The sequence below is a fragment of the Oryctolagus cuniculus genome, chromosome 12 (assembly GCF_051225735.1).
Source record: "Oryctolagus cuniculus isolate XC-2025 breed Fujian yellow rabbit chromosome 12, ASM5122573v1, whole genome shotgun sequence".
In the NCBI taxonomy this organism is placed as follows: domain Eukaryota; kingdom Metazoa; phylum Chordata; class Mammalia; order Lagomorpha; family Leporidae; genus Oryctolagus; species Oryctolagus cuniculus.
This window is the reverse complement of record NC_142878.1, coordinates 23,342,249-23,360,263: the sequence shown is the minus strand read 5'-3', so window position 1 is coordinate 23,360,263 and position 18,015 is coordinate 23,342,249. Positions and strand designations below refer to the sequence as shown.

The 18,015-nt window shown below is 40.7% G+C and overlaps 1 protein-coding gene across 9 annotated transcripts in view; it reads right to left on the bottom strand.

The window, feature by feature from the left end:
- DDHD1 (DDHD domain containing 1) overlaps nt 1-18,015 on the bottom strand; it is an 84,398-nt gene that overhangs the window by 8,908 nt on the left and 57,475 nt on the right. For 8 of the 9 annotated variants that reach the window (XM_051822194.3, XM_051822195.3, XM_008269666.5 and 5 more), the window contains 6 exons: nt 17,112-17,218; nt 12,864-13,126; nt 10,336-10,411; nt 5,762-5,911; nt 3,080-3,332; nt 1,936-2,127 (listed from right to left, as the gene is read on the bottom strand). In XM_051822194.3, coding sequence (XP_051678154.3) covers nt 1,936-2,127; nt 3,080-3,332; nt 5,762-5,911; nt 10,336-10,411; nt 12,864-13,126; nt 17,112-17,218 — 1,041 coding nt within the window. The remainder of the gene's footprint in view (nt 1-1,935; nt 2,128-3,079; nt 3,333-5,761; nt 5,912-10,335; nt 10,412-12,863; nt 13,127-17,111; nt 17,219-18,015) is intronic. The other variant, XM_051822196.3, reaches the window with a different exon arrangement.

Sequence of the window (18,015 nt, the reverse complement as noted above, 5' to 3'; positions counted from 1 at the left end):
ACAGAATATGTATGCATTTTGTTAAAACCACCAAAACATCCTGCTGTGACACAACTAAGCACTGCGGTCCACTGACCTCTGAGGTTTCTCTGGACAGCCGCCTCCCCTCAGACTCTAGGGGCATGTTCTCACCACTCCTTTTCTGGGGCTCATCTCCTATTCTGATCCTCTTGCTCCCTCACTCATCCTAATGTTTCCTAGTATCACTTCATTACAAAGAACTCTGCTTTTTACCTGTCATCCTACAAAATTCTGTGAACTTAATTTTTCTCTGATTTTATAGTTTTGACATTGACATGTCACAAATTTTTGTATTTTCACAATTACATGTCTGATACTAAGTAATAGAGAAAAGTTAGTGGTAGTACAGGAGGTCTTACAGAAAAACTAAAATATACATTTAACACGAATACCAAAGTCTAAAAAGAATTCTCCGGGCAATGTTCAAAAGACATGTAATTATAAAATTTTCAGTACTCAAGAGTGTGGCAGACTAAATTACATTAAAAGTGCTATTGACCCAAACAGGAATGTCCAACTCCAGAGGTAATTCACCCTGGAATGGGGGGCGGGTACTGTGGAGGTCTTGAGCACTGCACTTACTTGCACTCACCTGCACTTACTTCCTAGGAGAGCACGTTTTAAGGATGACAACAGGTGCTGGTCATTTTAAAATTCAGGGCAGCAGACACAGAGAACCATGCGAGGTATAATGGCAATGAAACTTTACATTTTTTTTAGAGAAAGAAAGCAAAGTTCTCTTTTTGCAGTAGCTAGTTTCAGAATCTATACTTCCTTATAGACATTAATGGAAAAGTAAGACATCACTTATTTTTCTAACTCTTTTGTAAAATAAAATAATGTCTAAATGTGGATCTCTGGAAGTATATATTAAGCATCTTAGTGTTTCACAACTATTCAACTTTTACACCTTTTATGTTCACTGGGAAAACTTAAAGCTCCACTCTAATGCTAAGGCCAACATAACCATTCATTTTTCATTCACTCATTTCTTGAATACTGCCTTCACACTCGACAGCCGTGATGGGACTGGAACCCACATAGTGACTTCAGTACAAATGCTAAGCTCTGACAGTCCTATAATTAGATTGGATGAAGGGAACTATGGAATTAGCAACAGAATGGTTTTGGCACAGCAGTCTTAAAAAAGTCTCAAGACCAGACACAGCGTAGATCTGAAGCAGTTACAGGAATCTTAAAAAAGTCAGAGAAGATCACATGAACAGAGATCTACTTTATAAGAAACAGGGGATACTTACTCCAGAGCCTTGTTTCACGCCTGGTATTCAAGACTCTGGTGTCACAAGGCCCTGATATTAGTGTTCTGAATATTAATTCCTCAGTGCAGAAAATAAAGCTGTATTTACCTGGACACCATTCTTAAAAATGTAAAAAAACATGCTTTTTCTTTAAATGGTGATTTAGATTTGATTTAGACCTCAGAGTTGATGGCTAGTGGGATTTTTTTTTTTTTTTTTTGACAGGCAGAGTTAGACAGTGAGAGAGTGAGAGAGTGAGAGAGTGAGAGAGAGAGAGAGAGAGAGAAAGGTCTTCCTTTTCTGTTGGTTCACTCCCAAATGGCCACTACGGCTGGCACGCTGCGCCGACCCGAAGCCAGGAGCCAGGTGCTTCCTCCTGGTCTCCCATGCGGGTGCAGGGCCCAAGCACTTAGGCCATCTTCTACTGCCTTCCCGGGCCACAGCAGAGAGCTGGACTGGAAGAGGAGCAACCGGGACAGAATCCGGCGCCCCGACCGGGACTAGAACCCAGAGTGCCGGCGCCTGCAGGCACTGCAGGCAGAGGATTAGCCTAGTGAGCCGCGGCACCAGCCTATGGCTAGTGTTAAAATTTTAAACATTCCTGCTCAACTCAAGTTGTAAAAAGACACAATATAAACTTAAGGAAAAAACTAACATGCAGAATCCAGAAAGCCAGAGCTGCTCTGTGGCAGGGTCTGTGTTGCCACAGTGGTTGTAGATGGTGAGGCAGCTGACTTCTTCTCGTCTTCTACGGAGTCCTTTGAGGTCTCGGAGGCTTGCGATGTAGATGAACGTCCAAATCTTGAGAAGAGCATTCCGCCAAGTCCCTTTCCAATGCTAGCAGCCCCTGTATTCCACACAACAGGCCAGTCATTGTGTTGGCACACCACACACCACACTGAAGAGCACCACCCACCATTACAGCCAGCTGGCAGAGGGACCAGGCCCTGGTCATGTTTTTCCAGGGTGGGAATCTAAGAAAACTATAATTCATACTGTATGTTTCTAAATAAAAATGGTAAAATTTGTGAAAACTTCATGAGTATAGCTTATAGGAATACACAACAAAGGGAAACAAAATTCCATTTCACTCATGTGATCAGTCATTGCCCATTGAACCATGCCATTGACACGGGTATATTTATTATTATGGGTATGCTTACTACTGAAATGAAGTGGTTATGTTATAAAAGGCTACCAATAAACTGAGTATGACAAAGTGAAGTATCAAGTAAGCACAGTAGATAAAGCTTCTGTAGAGTGCCATCTTGTGGCATTTCATATTAGAGCAATTTGTAACAGCAACAAATTCAACTGGCATAAAATTGGGTTTCAGGACTAAAGCAAACACTGGGCAAACGCTGTAGCTCATTCAAAGGGAAATTAAATATACATGCTTCCCCCGAGAAGCTTGCACTCTGAGAGACTTCTAGACCAGATCAGAGAACACGACGGTGCACACCCAGAGAGGGGGAAGCACAGCGTCAACCCCCACGCGATCTGCTCAGCTCTCCCCGGAAGCGACAGGTCCAAGAGGAAAGCGACTGGGAACTTAGAAGGATGCTTTTCTGGTCCACCCAACTATCTCATAGGCTGAAACTACAGGATCTGATAAGATCAGAGTGCTGTAGAGGCTACAGTCCTCAAATACGAACAGTGAGAGTAGTGGTTAATACAGACATGGGGATTATGTAAGTGTTGCAAGTTTTGTAACAGTGATTATTTCTAGGTCCCCCAGATTGAATGTATGCATAAAAAATGATTATATTCACAGATAAGGAATATTTGTAATGAGTTACCTAATATGCTTGCTTTGCCTATGTTCGTTATAGATTCTCCATAGTGTCGGCGGGACAAGACTGGTGAGGTCACAGGGCTTGGGATGGCAGAAATGCCTTCAGTCTCTGAAACTGAGGTAGATTCTTTGGCTGGGTTGAGAAAGCTTGGCTTCATGTGCTCGTAAGGTAGAGGGTTTGAAGTATTGTACCAGTGGATCTGGACAGGTGAAATGTTGCTGTAGTGTTTTAGTATTAATGGTTCTAATCGATAAGCCTTTATTAAAAAAATTTGAAGAAACACAACAGTAAACAAGAATGCTTGAATTTTAGTAAACGGTTCTTATTCTACTGTATGATAAATAGACCCTAAGGAATTAAAAAATACAATGAATCAATGAATATTTCAAACATGTATTTCTGCTTGTTCAATGTTAATATGTGGTTGGTCTAATCCCAAATCCCAAATCAGCAATGAGACTATGACAAAAAAAAAAAAAAAAAAAAGAGAGAGAGAAAAACAAGAGGAGTTAATTTAGGCTAATAGTGTCCATTAACCAGTTTTGCGTAGAAATGGAGTAATTCTTACTATGTTTTCATATCATCTAATAATTAGATTAATGTTAGCCTCAACAAAATACCGGATGGTAATCTGGAACACCAGTAAGTAAGTATTTTAAGTATTCTAGGAGTTCTTCTTAAACTATTTCTAATAGGTTTTCAAGCAGATTAATGTAACAGCACAACTTCAGTGCCACCTAAGATCGTTCACCTAGTGTGAGGCACGGAGGATACAGAAACAAGGCCACGTTGCATCAGAATCCCCCAAGTCCATACTCTGGCCTCTGTCACTTACTAAGTGCATAATGCCTGTAGGACACAAGGTTTCAGGGCCTCGGCTCCCTGAGCTGTAGGAAGGAGGTAACCCTTCCTCCCTTACAGGGATATGAAGAATAATGTTTGTGAAAACCGTGTAGCACAGTTTTGACATACAGTATTTAAAGAAAATCCTAGAGGCAGGTGTGTGGTGTAGCTGTTTAGATGCTGCTTGGGTTGCCTGCATTGACTGGAGGCTGTGGGTCAAGTCCTGCCTCTGCTCCTGATTCCGACTTCCTAATGTGAAACCTGAGAGGCAGCAGGTGACGGCTCAAGTACTTGGATTCTTGCAGCCCGCACAGGAGACCAGGATTGAATTCCCAGCTCCTGGCTTCCGTCTGGCCCAGCATAGGCTGTTGGGCCATCTGGGAAGTGAATCAGAAGATGGGAGACTTCTGTCTTCTAATTTTTTTTTAAAAAGTCACAGAAAAACTATAAAATGAATAAAAATGTACATTACTTCTTTATAATATTACAAAGTTTCATGTATACAAAGAATAGGGTTCAGAGTTCATTTATAAACTCAAGTTTGCTTGCAAGTTAGAAGAGAATGAGTAAAATGAATGTACATTAATGAAATGCTCTGAGTGTTTTCATACATATTTTACTTAACCCTACAACTCTATGAAGCAAAATACTACTTTCTACATCACAGAGTTTCAGAAGTAACTTGGTCAAGATTGCTTATTCTGTATTTGAACTTAACAGCATACTGCCAGTTCAGTTTATTTCTTAAATAAGGAAGATTTCCAAGAATTCTAGTGATGAGTCAATGTTGTATTTGCTTGCTAGTACTAAAGATCTTTTAAAAGACTTTATACAATTATGAAAACCTATCTTACAGAGACGAATGCTGTCTAACATAGCTTGTATTAATATCTGTCATACCTCACTTTGTTCCCAAAAGGATTTAAGGAAGCATTTTTCTTGTCTAAAAATCTTTCTTAGCATTACACTGTTCACCTGGATGCAAGATCCCTGGAGTGCTTACGCAAAAAATTAAATAAAGCAATCCTTGCAGCACAAGCCTAATAGAGAATGGAAACAAGCCAAACTTTTTTTTTAAACAATTCTACTGTGCTAAAATAAATGCTTTACCTTTTCATGTTTAATATTTAGCATTTGAATATTTTCACTTTAAGAGGTTTTTACAAACACATTTCATTACTGCAGTATGCTTTAGAGAAAAGTACTAAAAGCAGGATTTTAAAGATCTATGCTGCTAGGTTAATGGACAATTGGTTAAGAAGCCCAGTAGACTACTCTCTGTGTTGTATTAATTGTCTAGAAATAATATTTTATATTATGTTCTTATATTACAAGTATAACATAGATTTTCTCCCAACGTATTTTGTTTTTTAAAAAAGACTTATTTTACTTATTTTGAAAGGCAGAGTACCAGACAGAGGAAAGAGACAGACAGACACAGATATCTTCAATCTGCTGGTTTACCCCCAAAATGGCTGTAACAGCCAGGGGCTAAGTCAGGAGTCAGGAATTCATCTGGGTCTCCCATGTGGGTGGCAGAAACTCAAGTACTTGAACCACCATCTGCTGCCTCCCAGGTGTATTAGCAAGGAGCTGGATCAGAAGCAGAGCAGCATGGGTTTGAACCAGCATTTTGATTTGAGAAGCAGGTGTCACAGGTGGCAGCTTAATCTGCCATACCACAATGCTGGCCCACGGTATTTTATTTTGTGAGTGTTTTAAATATACAAACTTCACAGACATAATCAGATAAAAACTCTTTTCATGGTACCTTGCAAGGTTTCTCATATATTCCTTTAGGAACAACTGATTGAGGGAAATAAAGTCTCCATTGCAACTCACCACTGGATCTGTAGGATGAAAGATATTTAGTAACCGGTTACAAATCTCTCTAGGCAGAATATGGTCTTGACTTCCAGTGTTTCCTGGGCGGATGCCACGCAATGCCAAAAAAACTGCTAGTGGGGATCCCATGCAGAAGAAATTCTCAACCTAAAATGATGAAGTTAAAAATGGTTAAGTGTTATTTTTTTAAATTTTTAAACAGAATTACTTCAAATAACCTTAAAATACCAGTTATTTATTTGAAAGGCAGAGACAGAGACAAAAGATCTTCCTTGTACTGGTTCTTTGTCTGAATGCCTGCAGCAGCCAGGGCTAGGCCAGGCCAAAGCCAGGAGGCTGAGATTCAGTCTGGGACTCCCAGCCCTTGAGCCATCACCTGCTACTTCCCTGGCTGCGCATTAGCAGGAAACTGGATTGGAAGCACAGTAACTGGGCTTTGAACCAGGCACTTTGATAGGGGGCGTGTGGGCATCCCAAGCGGCGTCTGAATTGCTATGCCAATACCTACCTGGGTTGTTATTTTTCAATGGGATTTGGCCATAACTTATTAGATTATAAAATATAAACATCAACTCCAAGTGTGTTTGTCTTTTTTAAATGAGCTTTGTCAAGATGTTATCTGAATCACTTGGTAACTATATGCCTACTGTGAATTGTTTTAGAGATAAAAGACTAAGTTCCAGGAGAACATGAGTATCTTCACATTTAATGAAAGTTGAAAATGAAAAGAGAAAGAAGGGAGAAGGAAGTCATTTCCTTGCCTAAGGGATCCTGAACACTAATCAAAGATTTATATAACCATTCTTCCGTGTGAAGTGACAGCCTAGCTGCTGTGATGGACAGTGCGGGCCAGCAGGGACACTAAGGGAGAGCATCCATGCAGTTTACCACCCTGTGGGGCAGACAGAATAAAGCAAGTGCACAACAAAGGGAAAGACAGTGACGGAAGGAATAATCCGTTCCGGCTCTGAGGCGGTTCTAGAGGGGACAGCACCTGCATTCATCCAGAAAAGACGAAAAGCATTTCCACAGCTGAGGCTGGGGCCGCGGGCTGGGAAGGAGAGCATTCCAGGCTGACTGCACCGTGTACACTGATGTACACACAGGAAAGACTAAGGCAGGTTTCTGACAACAGAAAGAGTCTGAGATGGCGGAAAACCTGGGTGTGGGGAAAATGCAGCTAGGAATAGTGATATTCAGAATCTTAAGGTTTTGAATAAGAAAGTTACACTTAAATGAATCAAGAGACAATTCACAAGATTTGGGTCTGGCTGACTGGTCCATTAGCTGTCATAAGAAACTATGTAGGGCCGGTGCCGCGGCTCACTAGGCTAATCCTCCGCCTTGCAGCGCCGGCACACCGGGTTCTAGTCCCGGTCGGGGCACCGGATTCTGTCCCGGTTGCCCCTCTTCCAGGCCAGCTCTCTGCTGTGGCCCGGGAGTGCAGTGGAGGATGGCCCAAGTCCTTGGGCCCTGCACCCCATGGGAGACCAGGAGAAGTACCTGGCTCCTGCCATCGGATCGGCGCGGTGTGCTGGTTGCAGCGCGCCGGCTGCGGCGGCCATTGGAGGGTGAACCAACGGCAAAGGAAGACCTTTCTCTCTCTGTCTCTCTCTCTCACTGTCCACTCCTGCCTGTCAAAAAAATAAAAATAAAGATAAAAATAAAAAAAAAGAAACTCTATGTAAATCCTGTTTTGTTCATAAGATTGAAGTATCTGTAACATGTAGGGGAAAATTTAGGGTATGAGACAGAATTAGAAATGTCATCATCCAAATGTATGTGTTGTCATCATGGAAGTGACACACAGAACCAAAAGAATGAGTAAGCTTGCCTAACAGGTGTATGGAATGACAGGAGGGCTTCATATAAAACCCGGAGGAATGGCTGCGCTTAATCAGCAAGTGGAGGAGGCAGGGCTATGAGAGGGAGCATGAAGAGAGAAAAAGAACCTGGATAACGTGCTGTCATAGAAGCTGAGGGAGGAGAGGGCTCCAGAGAAAATAGGGCGGCCAACAGACTGTGCACAGAATTTAACAACTTTCTCGTCTAGATCCATCCTGCCTCACTTGTCCCGTTCTGGTGAGTGGGATCCAAACTCACCCTTCTCTTTTACCCCCGACATCAGAAAGTCACTGTTTAACAGAGTCTGACACTTCACCTCATCACCTGTTACTTGGACTGTATTCTAACACCATCCTCGCATCCAATTTTATAGACTTTTACCACTGTCCCACCAAACTCTAGAAAGTTTCTTTTTTCTCAAAAAAAAAAATGTATTTTGAAATAGTACCTCTATGTTAAAGGTTTGAGAAAAGCACATTTTTAAAGGATCGTGTGACTTCAACATGCTTGATGGCTGAAGACTATTAAATTATGATGAAAACACTGAGGAAAGCAGAAAGGTTAGAAATGGGGGAAAGTTATGCAAATTCTTTCTGCTTCATTAAAGTGCGCGCACACACACACACACACACACTCCTAGTAAAATGCTTTATGTACTGATCAGGCACTTTGTTAATATTTGCTAAATTCTTTTATTCTTGAAATAAACAACTTTATCCATGATGAGATTACAGCTTGACAGAAAAAAACCACAAAGGACTTAATAGTTGTCCAGTAAGAGTGATGCCTGCTTTAGTGATATTTATATCTAACTATTTTAAAGGTGAAACAGAGCTTGAGACATCTAGTTTAACCCTGTCATTCAGATGTGTAAATAAACAGGTGAATTCAGAAACATTAAATGATTTGGTTCATGTTACATAACAAGTTGCTGGCAAAGCCTCATGATCAGAGTAAAAGTTTCCTATTCCCCTATTCTCCATACCAATGTTTGTCAATATACTTTTTTTTTTTTTTTTTTTTTTTTTTTTGAGAGAGAGAAACAAAGGGAGAAGAGGAGAGGGAAAGAGAGAGACATACATAAATTTTCCTTCTGTTGGACCATTCTCTAAATAATGAAAACAGCCAGGGCAGGGCCAGGCCGAAGCCAGGAGCCTGGAACTCAATCTGGGTCTCCCACATAGGTGGCAGGCACCCAAGAAGTTGAGCTGTCAGCGGCTGCCTCTCAGGGTGTGCATGAGCTGGAACTGGGAGCACAGTGTGGACCTGAGTTCAGCCACTTCAGTACCAGATGTGGGCATCTTAATGGCTAGGCTAATGCCCACCACTAACACCTGCAGTCTGGCAGTAAATCCATCTCCTGGTCAACAAGCACGAAGACTTCCACTCCCTTTAGAACCTTGGATTCCTAGGTATTAAACCCTGCATTCCTAAGCTTTAATTTAACAGTTCCATCAGGTATTCCTTTCTAAATTTCAGATGTTTATGTTTTTTTCTGAACAATTAAATGACAATTAACCCACCTGTTAGATTATATGACTATGCATCAGAAGGCTACCTACTCATATTGTGTAAGTTCTAGTAATGAGATACTGAATTTCAAGACCCTTAATATACTTAGTGTATAACATTCAAGTCTCCAGTAGCAAATCCATAACAGAAAATAAAACTTTTTTTTCTACCATATCAATTCTATAAATTTAGCATCGATTATACATAATAATGATGGTAGAGAGGATGCCAAGAACTATACTCCATTCGGCATCTTAAAATCTGTGGTAAATTCTTATGATGAAACAAACACATTTCAAGAAGGTGTAATAAAGTAGACTAGACAGGAACATGCACTCAAAAGGAAGTGAGCGCAGGGAACCTGGGGCTTCCCCCACTTCCTGCTGAGAAGTCCCCTGGCTGGTCCTTTCCAGACGCGGACACCGCGCTGCCCTCCTATGGCTTCCTGAACTCCAGCTCTGCTGCCAGCTGGTCCAGCTGGCACTAAAACCCCTGACAGGCTTCCCATCACCCATTTCCAACTATTCCCGCTCTCCCTCAGCCCCCCTGCCCCAATTCCTGCGTATTTCAGCCGAATGGCTTTGCTCATCCTGCTCAAGACTAGCCCTGTCCACCTCCTGGGCTCTGCCACACACTTTCCATGGATTGAAATGGCAGCTCTCCAGCCCTGAGATCATCACTGATATTCTTCAACTTCTTTTTTCTCAGCACTGACAAAACACTTGATCACTAGGGTTTGTTAACTCCCAGCACTAAATATCTGTCTCTGTTTTTCTTCCTTGGTGCTTTCGGAGGCCCCATGAAGTTACTGTCCCTTCAGACCTGTGTTTATGCTGTTCTTTGACATGGAAAAGGATTTCTCCTTTCTGTCACTCAATGGCATCTAATTGACTAAGACCAGGTATGAATGTCCTTCCTTTGTAAACCTGTACAGACAAAATTACAGTCTCCCTCTTCTGTGAAGACGCCACTCTGCATGCTGTTAGTGGCATCAGCAGTCTGTGCATTAATATCCCCAGGGCTGGGCAACTGTCCTGTCCATTTTTTTTTTCCCTTGAAAAACCTAGAAACCAGCCATGCCTAACACACAATATATATAATCAATATTCATTTGAAAGAACAATAATTAAACTTTCATTGAATTCTAAAGACATGCTTCAAATGATATTTAAAAAAACAGATAAATAACAGAAAGCTGATCCCTCCTTCCTTACCTTAAATCTTAAGGCAGGTGTTTGTGATACAGATGATGCCTTCAGTCCATGTAGCCGTTCTTCTATTTCCCTCAGCCTAGGAAGTGGTAGGAGATTACATACACACATCTTTATACATTTATATACACACACCTTTGTAGTTTGTATATACACACTTACTTATAGTTCCACAAATTAGACATTTACTAAAGTATAAAAAAAGCACATGATGACCCATTATGAATCCCTCTCACTCCCTACCGGCAGTATTAATCAAATGTACCCGCCATTCCACAGGATGTCTGTAAAAACTTATAAAGCAATTTTAAAAATCATCTGCACCCCTCACAAATTCTGCTGTTAACAGCTTTTACTAAAAAAAAAAAAAATCATTTATTTGAGAAGCAAAGAGAGCTCCCATTCGCTGGATTAATTCTGAAAGCTGGGAGCTGGGAACTTGAGGTCTCCTACGTGGGTCGGGAAAATTCTTGCAGCAGGAATCAAATCACTTGAGCCATCACTACTGCCTCATAGGGTCTGTGTTAGCAGGAAGCTGGAGTCCGGAGCCGGGGATAGGAGTGGATCTCAGGCACTGGGAGGTGGAGCACAGGCTTATTAACTAAATGCCTACTTCTCTGTAAACAGCTTCTTTAAAAGAAAAAAAAATCCCTTAGTAAAACGTGAAGCATATACCTTAAACATATATACAAACACAACAAATGCTTAATACAGTCTTGTCTGCTTTCTTTTCTTCTTAAAAATGTTTTTCTCTTTTCCATATTTAATAATGAATCATTGGGGCAGGCGCTGTGGTGTAGCAGGTGAAGCTGCTGCCTGCAGTGCCGTGCCAGGTCGAGTCCCGGCTGCACCACTTCTGATCCTGCTCTCTGCGTGGCCTGGGAAAACAGTGGAGGATGGCCCAAGTCCTTGGGCCCCTGAACCCACATAGGAGACCCGGAGGAGGCTCCTAGCTCCTGGCTTTGGATCAGCACAGCTCTGGCTGTTGTGGCCTACTGGGGAGTGAACCAGCGGATGGAAGACCTCTCTCTCTGCCTCTCCTTCTCTCTCTGTATAATTCTAACTTTCAAATAAATAAATAAATCTATTAAAAATGAATCATTTTATTGTTTCCTGATCAATTTTGACTTTTATAACAACTGTGTAACCATCCATCATACAAGGAACCAGTTTAACCCTTCTCTGTTGATGGACATTTGGGTTATTTCACATATTTCTCCTTACCACGTTCCATGTCTACTTACATCTAATAAACAATGGAAATAATTTTTTTAATGCTACCATTCACTTTCTAAGAGTGTTTCTAAAAAAAAGTTTTACTGGGACATAGTGAGTAAATCCATTGCTTGCAGCACCAGCATTCCATATGGGTGCCAGCTTGCATCCCGGCTGTTCCTCTTCCGATCTAGCTGTCTGCCATGGCCTGGGAAAGCAGAGGAAGATAGCCCAAGTGCTTGGGCCCCTGCACCCACGTGGGAGACCCAGAGGAAGCTCCTGTTCCTGGCTTCAGATTGGCCCAACTTTGGCCATTACAGCCTTTTGGGGAGTCAATGAGCAGATGGAAGATCTCTCTCTCTCCCTCGTCCTTTGCCCCCCACCCCTGTAACTCTGCCTATCAAATAAATAAATAGATATATAAATATTAAAGAGCTGCTCTTAAAAACAAAGTTTTACTGGACTTACATGTGCTGCTCTACAGCTTACCAAACATGACATTTTTCCTTTAAAACTGTCAATTATCTTGATACTATATTTATTTATCTAGCCTATGGTTACTTAAGATTGTAAATGAAGTCCCTATATAACTTCTACAAGACTAAAACAAAACCAAGACTTCCTAATATTTAGTCAATTACTTTGGCTGTTTTTATATAACACAGTTATACTATCAAAAATAATGATTTTTTTCAGTGTTCTATCAGAACTGAGATTAATTTATGTCATTAAAGGACAAAGATAGGGCATGTTACAACTACAGATGAAGATGGGAATGTAGCAAAGAATTAAAAGATGGATTAGGAGGGTAAAAAATTATCAAATAATTATAAAAACTATTATTAAAATCTATGTTTATATTTGTGAACATACATATTTAAAATATGTTAAAACTATGTGTTAAGAAAAACAAAGAGTTTTAAAATTATTTTCAGAAGAATAAAAGTAATAAAGAAGAGAACCACATCTAAAGATCAGTAAAGTAAAAACGATTACAAACTGGCAAGCATTTTCAATAAGGATTCTATGTAGTGACTCAGTTTGGAATAAGAGTTAGATTTCATTCCTAACAAATTGTGAAGAAAAGGTAAAGGAAAAAAAGGATAACAAAGCGATTTATTTTATGTTTTAGGAAAACTCACATAATTAGCATGAAAATTAAATCTCTAGCTTGATTGGGCATGTAATTTACTAATCTTCCTATCCTAACCAATGTGCTTTTTAGCATGAAAAGCTTTAAGGTTTTCATCTCCTCAGAGTTCCAGTCATTCAATTCCAAACACTTTAAACTCTTGGAGAAGGTCAGGATATTTTACCGTCGTTTTGTTATGTACAGTTCATCAAGAAGATTTCTCTCTTCATAGCTCATCCATCGCTCATCAGGCAGCTCTTCTTCCTTCTGCAGCAACTGTTCATAAAGCCGAACTGGATTCCAGCCAGTCATTATATCGTAAGTGATTACACAGCCCAAGGAATGTGACACTATTGAGACTTTACCCCCTTTTTCTTCAAAGTCTGGATTCCGAGAACAGAAAAGGGAATATAATCGATTCAGCTCTTGCTGAAGGCCTTTAACTAGCTGTTTGAAATGAGAAAATATTATCATATTAGAGTTATCCTGAGTGCTGTAACTTTATTTCTATACTCAGATATATTAAGAAAGAAAAATGTTTATTGTTTATCAAATATATCTACTTTATACCATGATAAACTGAGATGTTTTAAAACCTTGTTCAAATGAAGTAAGGTATATATATGTGTATATATATATATATACATATATACATATATACATATATATATTCTAGTTCATATCACTAAAAAATATAGGTTGGTATACCCACATAGATATACCATATCCTTAAACCATGTAAATGAGTTAGCAATTTCACAGATTAAAAAATTTATATTCAGATTCCAGTAAGATTTCCAAAGATCCCTGGAAATTTCTTCATTACAACTTACTCATATACAATTCTAAATATTTGTACACAACGGCTTTCAGTCATAGTAAATTTTAGAAAAATATTATGAATTCATGATAATATGTGTACTGTTATATATTATTATGCATTTAGATAGAGTAATGTAATGCCATTGCATAATGGAAGAAAAAGCCAATATTGATCTGTTTGACATTTCAAAATTGCCATTAAGTTAGTGACAAAGGTATGAATAAGTTGATTTCCATGGCTGTAAAGCAGGGATTCTTTTAAGTTCAGAGGTTGATAATGTGACTTGTATTAGTAACTTTTCTCTGTAAAACTGCCTTCTTTAACATCAAGCCTTGAGAAATACTTCTAAAATATGCCACAAAGTTCTCCTGTTGTCCAAGTCCATAGTGGGCCCTCAGTTTTTAAGGAAATCCTGTCTCTTTTCCTACTTTGCTTACTCTATTTATAAATTTCCTGCTTGATACTCCATTTCTCATTTTGGTACTTATTTTTTCATCTTTTTTTTTTTTTTTTTAACAGATGTATTTTATTTATTTGAAAGGCAGAGTAAAAGAGACAGAGATAGGATGCTCCATCTGCTGATTCAGTCCTCAAATGACTACAGTGGCTGGGGCTGGGTCAGGAGCTTCCTCCGGGTCTCCCACATGGGTGGCAGGGGCTCACAGACTTGGCCCATCCTCTGCTGCTTTCCCAGGTGCATTAGCAGGGAGCTGGATTGGAAGAGGAACAGCCGGGACTCAAACCAGCGCCCACATGGGATGCCGGTGTCACAGGAGGTGGCTTAACCTGATGCACCATGACACTGGCCCCTCAGTTTGGTACTTTTTAACATGCCAGAGCTACTCTGTCAGGCAAGTATTGCCTTCTCTGTTGCTTCCACTTTCAATTTTGGTAACTTGACAACAACTAGCCTCCATTAACTTGTATTGAGCATTCTTTGCCTGTTGACAACCTGAAAGCAGTTTGAGCACTTTGTGACTGGGCTGGGTTAGTCAGCAGAACACAGATTATGGGGTGATGTTCTTTCTGTGGACACCTCAGGGCTCTATGCAGTAACACCGGGGTCTAGTTCAAGTCCACGGCTGAGGAAAGAGTCATCCAGGAAAAGAGGAGGATAAGACGAGATGTAGCATGAGGAAGGACGAGAAGCCTCCTCTCCTTCTGGGAGGGAAGTCAAGGTTACACTTCACCTGTTCAACTATTTCCCTCAGCACATGAAAAAAAAATCCGATGCTCTAGGGTGAGGCTTCTCCAACTTAAAGCACACACAGCAGAACCCCCTTCGGGGCACATGAAGCAGACTGCTGGGCCCCAGAACTTCTGAGGTGGGGCCTGGGATGTGCATTTCTCTACGTTCCCAGGAGAGGAGGATGCTGCTGGCCCGCAGAGGGTACTTTGGTAACTACTGATTTAGCGGCAAATGCACTTCAATGCACATTTTAGAAATGTGCTCTCACAATGATAACCCAGCACCCCCTGCCTTCCTCGGGTTCTTTTTTGCCTGTATTTCTGACAAGCACTCAAAGTGATAGCTCAGTAATGTTTGGGAAACACCGCTAAAGATCACTGATGAATCTCAGTCACATGCATGACTTCTGTAAAATCATCTAGGTCAAAAGACGAACCGAAAGCACCGGCTGTTCTCTTTCCATCTCCTTTAGCCAGCCATCGGTCCTCTGCCTACTGCATACTTGTTTCACACAGTTCCATTCTGAGGATAATTATCTCTGCAGATCCGAGAGCAAAGCAGAAAGCGATGGCTTCCTCAGTCATTGTTAGCCAATGGTCGGAGCTCTGACCTGAAACTCTGCTCTTGGTAGTTTGTCTTGCTATTAATGTCACTTTCAAAAAAGCCCTTCCTATTACTCTTAGGGACATGGCTCAGCACAAGTTAGCCTAGAACGTATCAGGATATCCTCTCAGAGGTATGGGTGTAGGTATGACGGTACTTCCAACAGTTCATGGAGAAAGGGATTAAAAGTACGCGCCCCTCTCTTTCTCTGCACATGGATCTGCTGCCAGCCATCCTCGTCCCAGTTTTCTCCCTCCCTGGCTTACTGGCAGTATTGCGGTTGAGTTTTCTAGCCTTTAGGACATATCTACAATGCCCACTGTACAGTGTACAGAACTGGGAAGTATTCCACTTCACCAAGCAGGCTGTCCTTGCTGGTTAGAATCAGGCTCTCTCTGTAGCTGCTCTTAGAAGGCAAGGGAAGAAGGCACTGAGGCTGGTGCTCACCTCCAGCACAGGTGGCTATTTCATGCCTCCCCAGATTCTGTGACCAGCGTGAACCCGGTAGCTACTTCCTCCATGTGGATGTGCCAGGGCCTGGCTTCTGCTCCCTTCATATTCCTGATCTCAGGCTGTCCTCCACTTAGAGGCTAACACAAACCCACGCAGGTGCACCGTTCCTCTACATCCAGTGCTACTTCACTTTTCTTGTCCACTCAATTTATAGAACCAGGGTGTAGAACAGAACCAGTTTTTCCCTGTTTCCCTTCTTCAAATCAAAGGCTATAATTGAAAAGGAAAAACAACAAATGCTGGTGAGGACGCAGAGACAGGGGAACTATTACCATTACTGGTGAGAATGCAGTTACTCAGCCATTCTGGACAACAGCATGGCAGTCCCTCAGAAAACTAAGACTAGAACTGTCTGATGTTCCTGTTATTGCACTACTGGGTAAATACCCAAATAAAATAAAACCAGCTTATCAAAGCGATTCCTGCACACCCTGTACTACTTACAATACTCAAAGTATGGAACAACTGAGGTGTCCACTGACTGATGAATAAAATGTAATAACTGTACACGGTGGAATATTATTCAGTTGTAAAAAAGAAGCAATCCTAAGAATAAACTCTATAATAAGGTATGGTGATGATAATGACTAACATTTATTACATATTTTTAAAAAGAGCTAGAAGTTGTGGTATAGCAGGTTAAACTATTGCCTGCAATGCCAGCATTCCAATATGAGCAACAGCTCAAGTCCTGGCTGCTCCACTTCTAATATAGCTCATTGCAAACGCTCCTGGGAAAGCAGTGGAGGATGGCTCAACCGCTTGGGCCCCTGCCACCCACATGGGAGACGCTGATACACTTTTGAGCTTCTGGCTTTGGCCTTGCCCAGCTCTGGCCATTGCGACCATGTGGGAAGTGAAACAACAGGTGGAAGATAAGTCTGTCTCTCCCCTCTGTAACTCTGCATTTCAAATAATAAATAAATCTTAAAACAATAATAAAAGAGCTAGAAGAGAGGAGTCTTAAGGTTCCTAACACAAAGAAGCAACCATGTTTAAGGAAGTAGAAATGCTAGATACCCTGATTTGATCATTATACAATGATTGCATATATATATATATATATATAATTATCACACTATCCCATAAATCTGCATCAATCAATTGAAATAAATACTACCAGTTATTGCCTTTGTCAGATCTAAGTCATTTTATTAGCTTATACAAATGAAAATGTGTCAAAGGTGCTTGATAGAATTTGACAAATTAACTTTACAAGTTAAAAATTTTATTAAAAGTCCTAATGCTTAGTTTGAAAATGATCAGCTGCACTACTAAGGACACAAGATCATCACGGCACTTACTTCATCTCTATAAAGCGGGCTGGTGTAATACATTATGTCCATGGCACTGCTGTTCAGCATGTCCCTCAACCCTCGTACTTTGTCAGGGGTAATGGAATCAACAGTGTCTATAAAAAGAACAAAATTAAACTTACAGAATATCCTTCTAAATTACAAAACAAAAATTATACCACATAAAATAAGCCAAAACTCATGACTAATTTTGGCTGTAGCAGACCTTTCCTTCCTGCAAAATACTGTAAGAAAAGGTAGTAAAAAAATAAAACATAGAACGAAGGCCATTATCAATAAAACCTGGCTTTGGCATGGCATTCAGGGGTCCCTGACCAAAAACACGCCATCGATTCTGGAATAAGGGTCAAAAGACACAATCCCAACTCTGACTCCCTTTTCAGTTTTCTTTTCATCTTGTTTCTTCTTTTGAGCTGTGCACACTGGGCCTTGCGATATCCATGTGGATGCCTGGAGTCACTGGTGCACATGGTGAGTTTTCTTAGTGTGTGTATCACAGGAGTGTTACTGCAGTGTCACAGGGCAGGCACCCATACACTTAACTTTACAAAGTGATATCAACTCCTCTTCCAAAGTGTTGTATTTATTTATATTCCCATCAGTAGTTAATGTGAATCCTCACTGCTACCAATCACCAACATATGGTTTTATTACTTTCTTAAATTTCTGCCTGATAGTTGAACATGATATTTCACTGTAGTTTTCATTTGCATGTCTTGTGATATACATTTCGTGTGTGTGTGTCCTTTCCCATTAAAGTTTCCTGCTCTTTATTCTGGATGTCAAACCTGCGGAAGTTATATCTGTTGCTGTTTCAACATCTTTTCCCAGTTTGTGGCTTCTTTTGTTCTTGATGGTCTATATAGTCAACTGACAGAGAAGCTCTTCACTT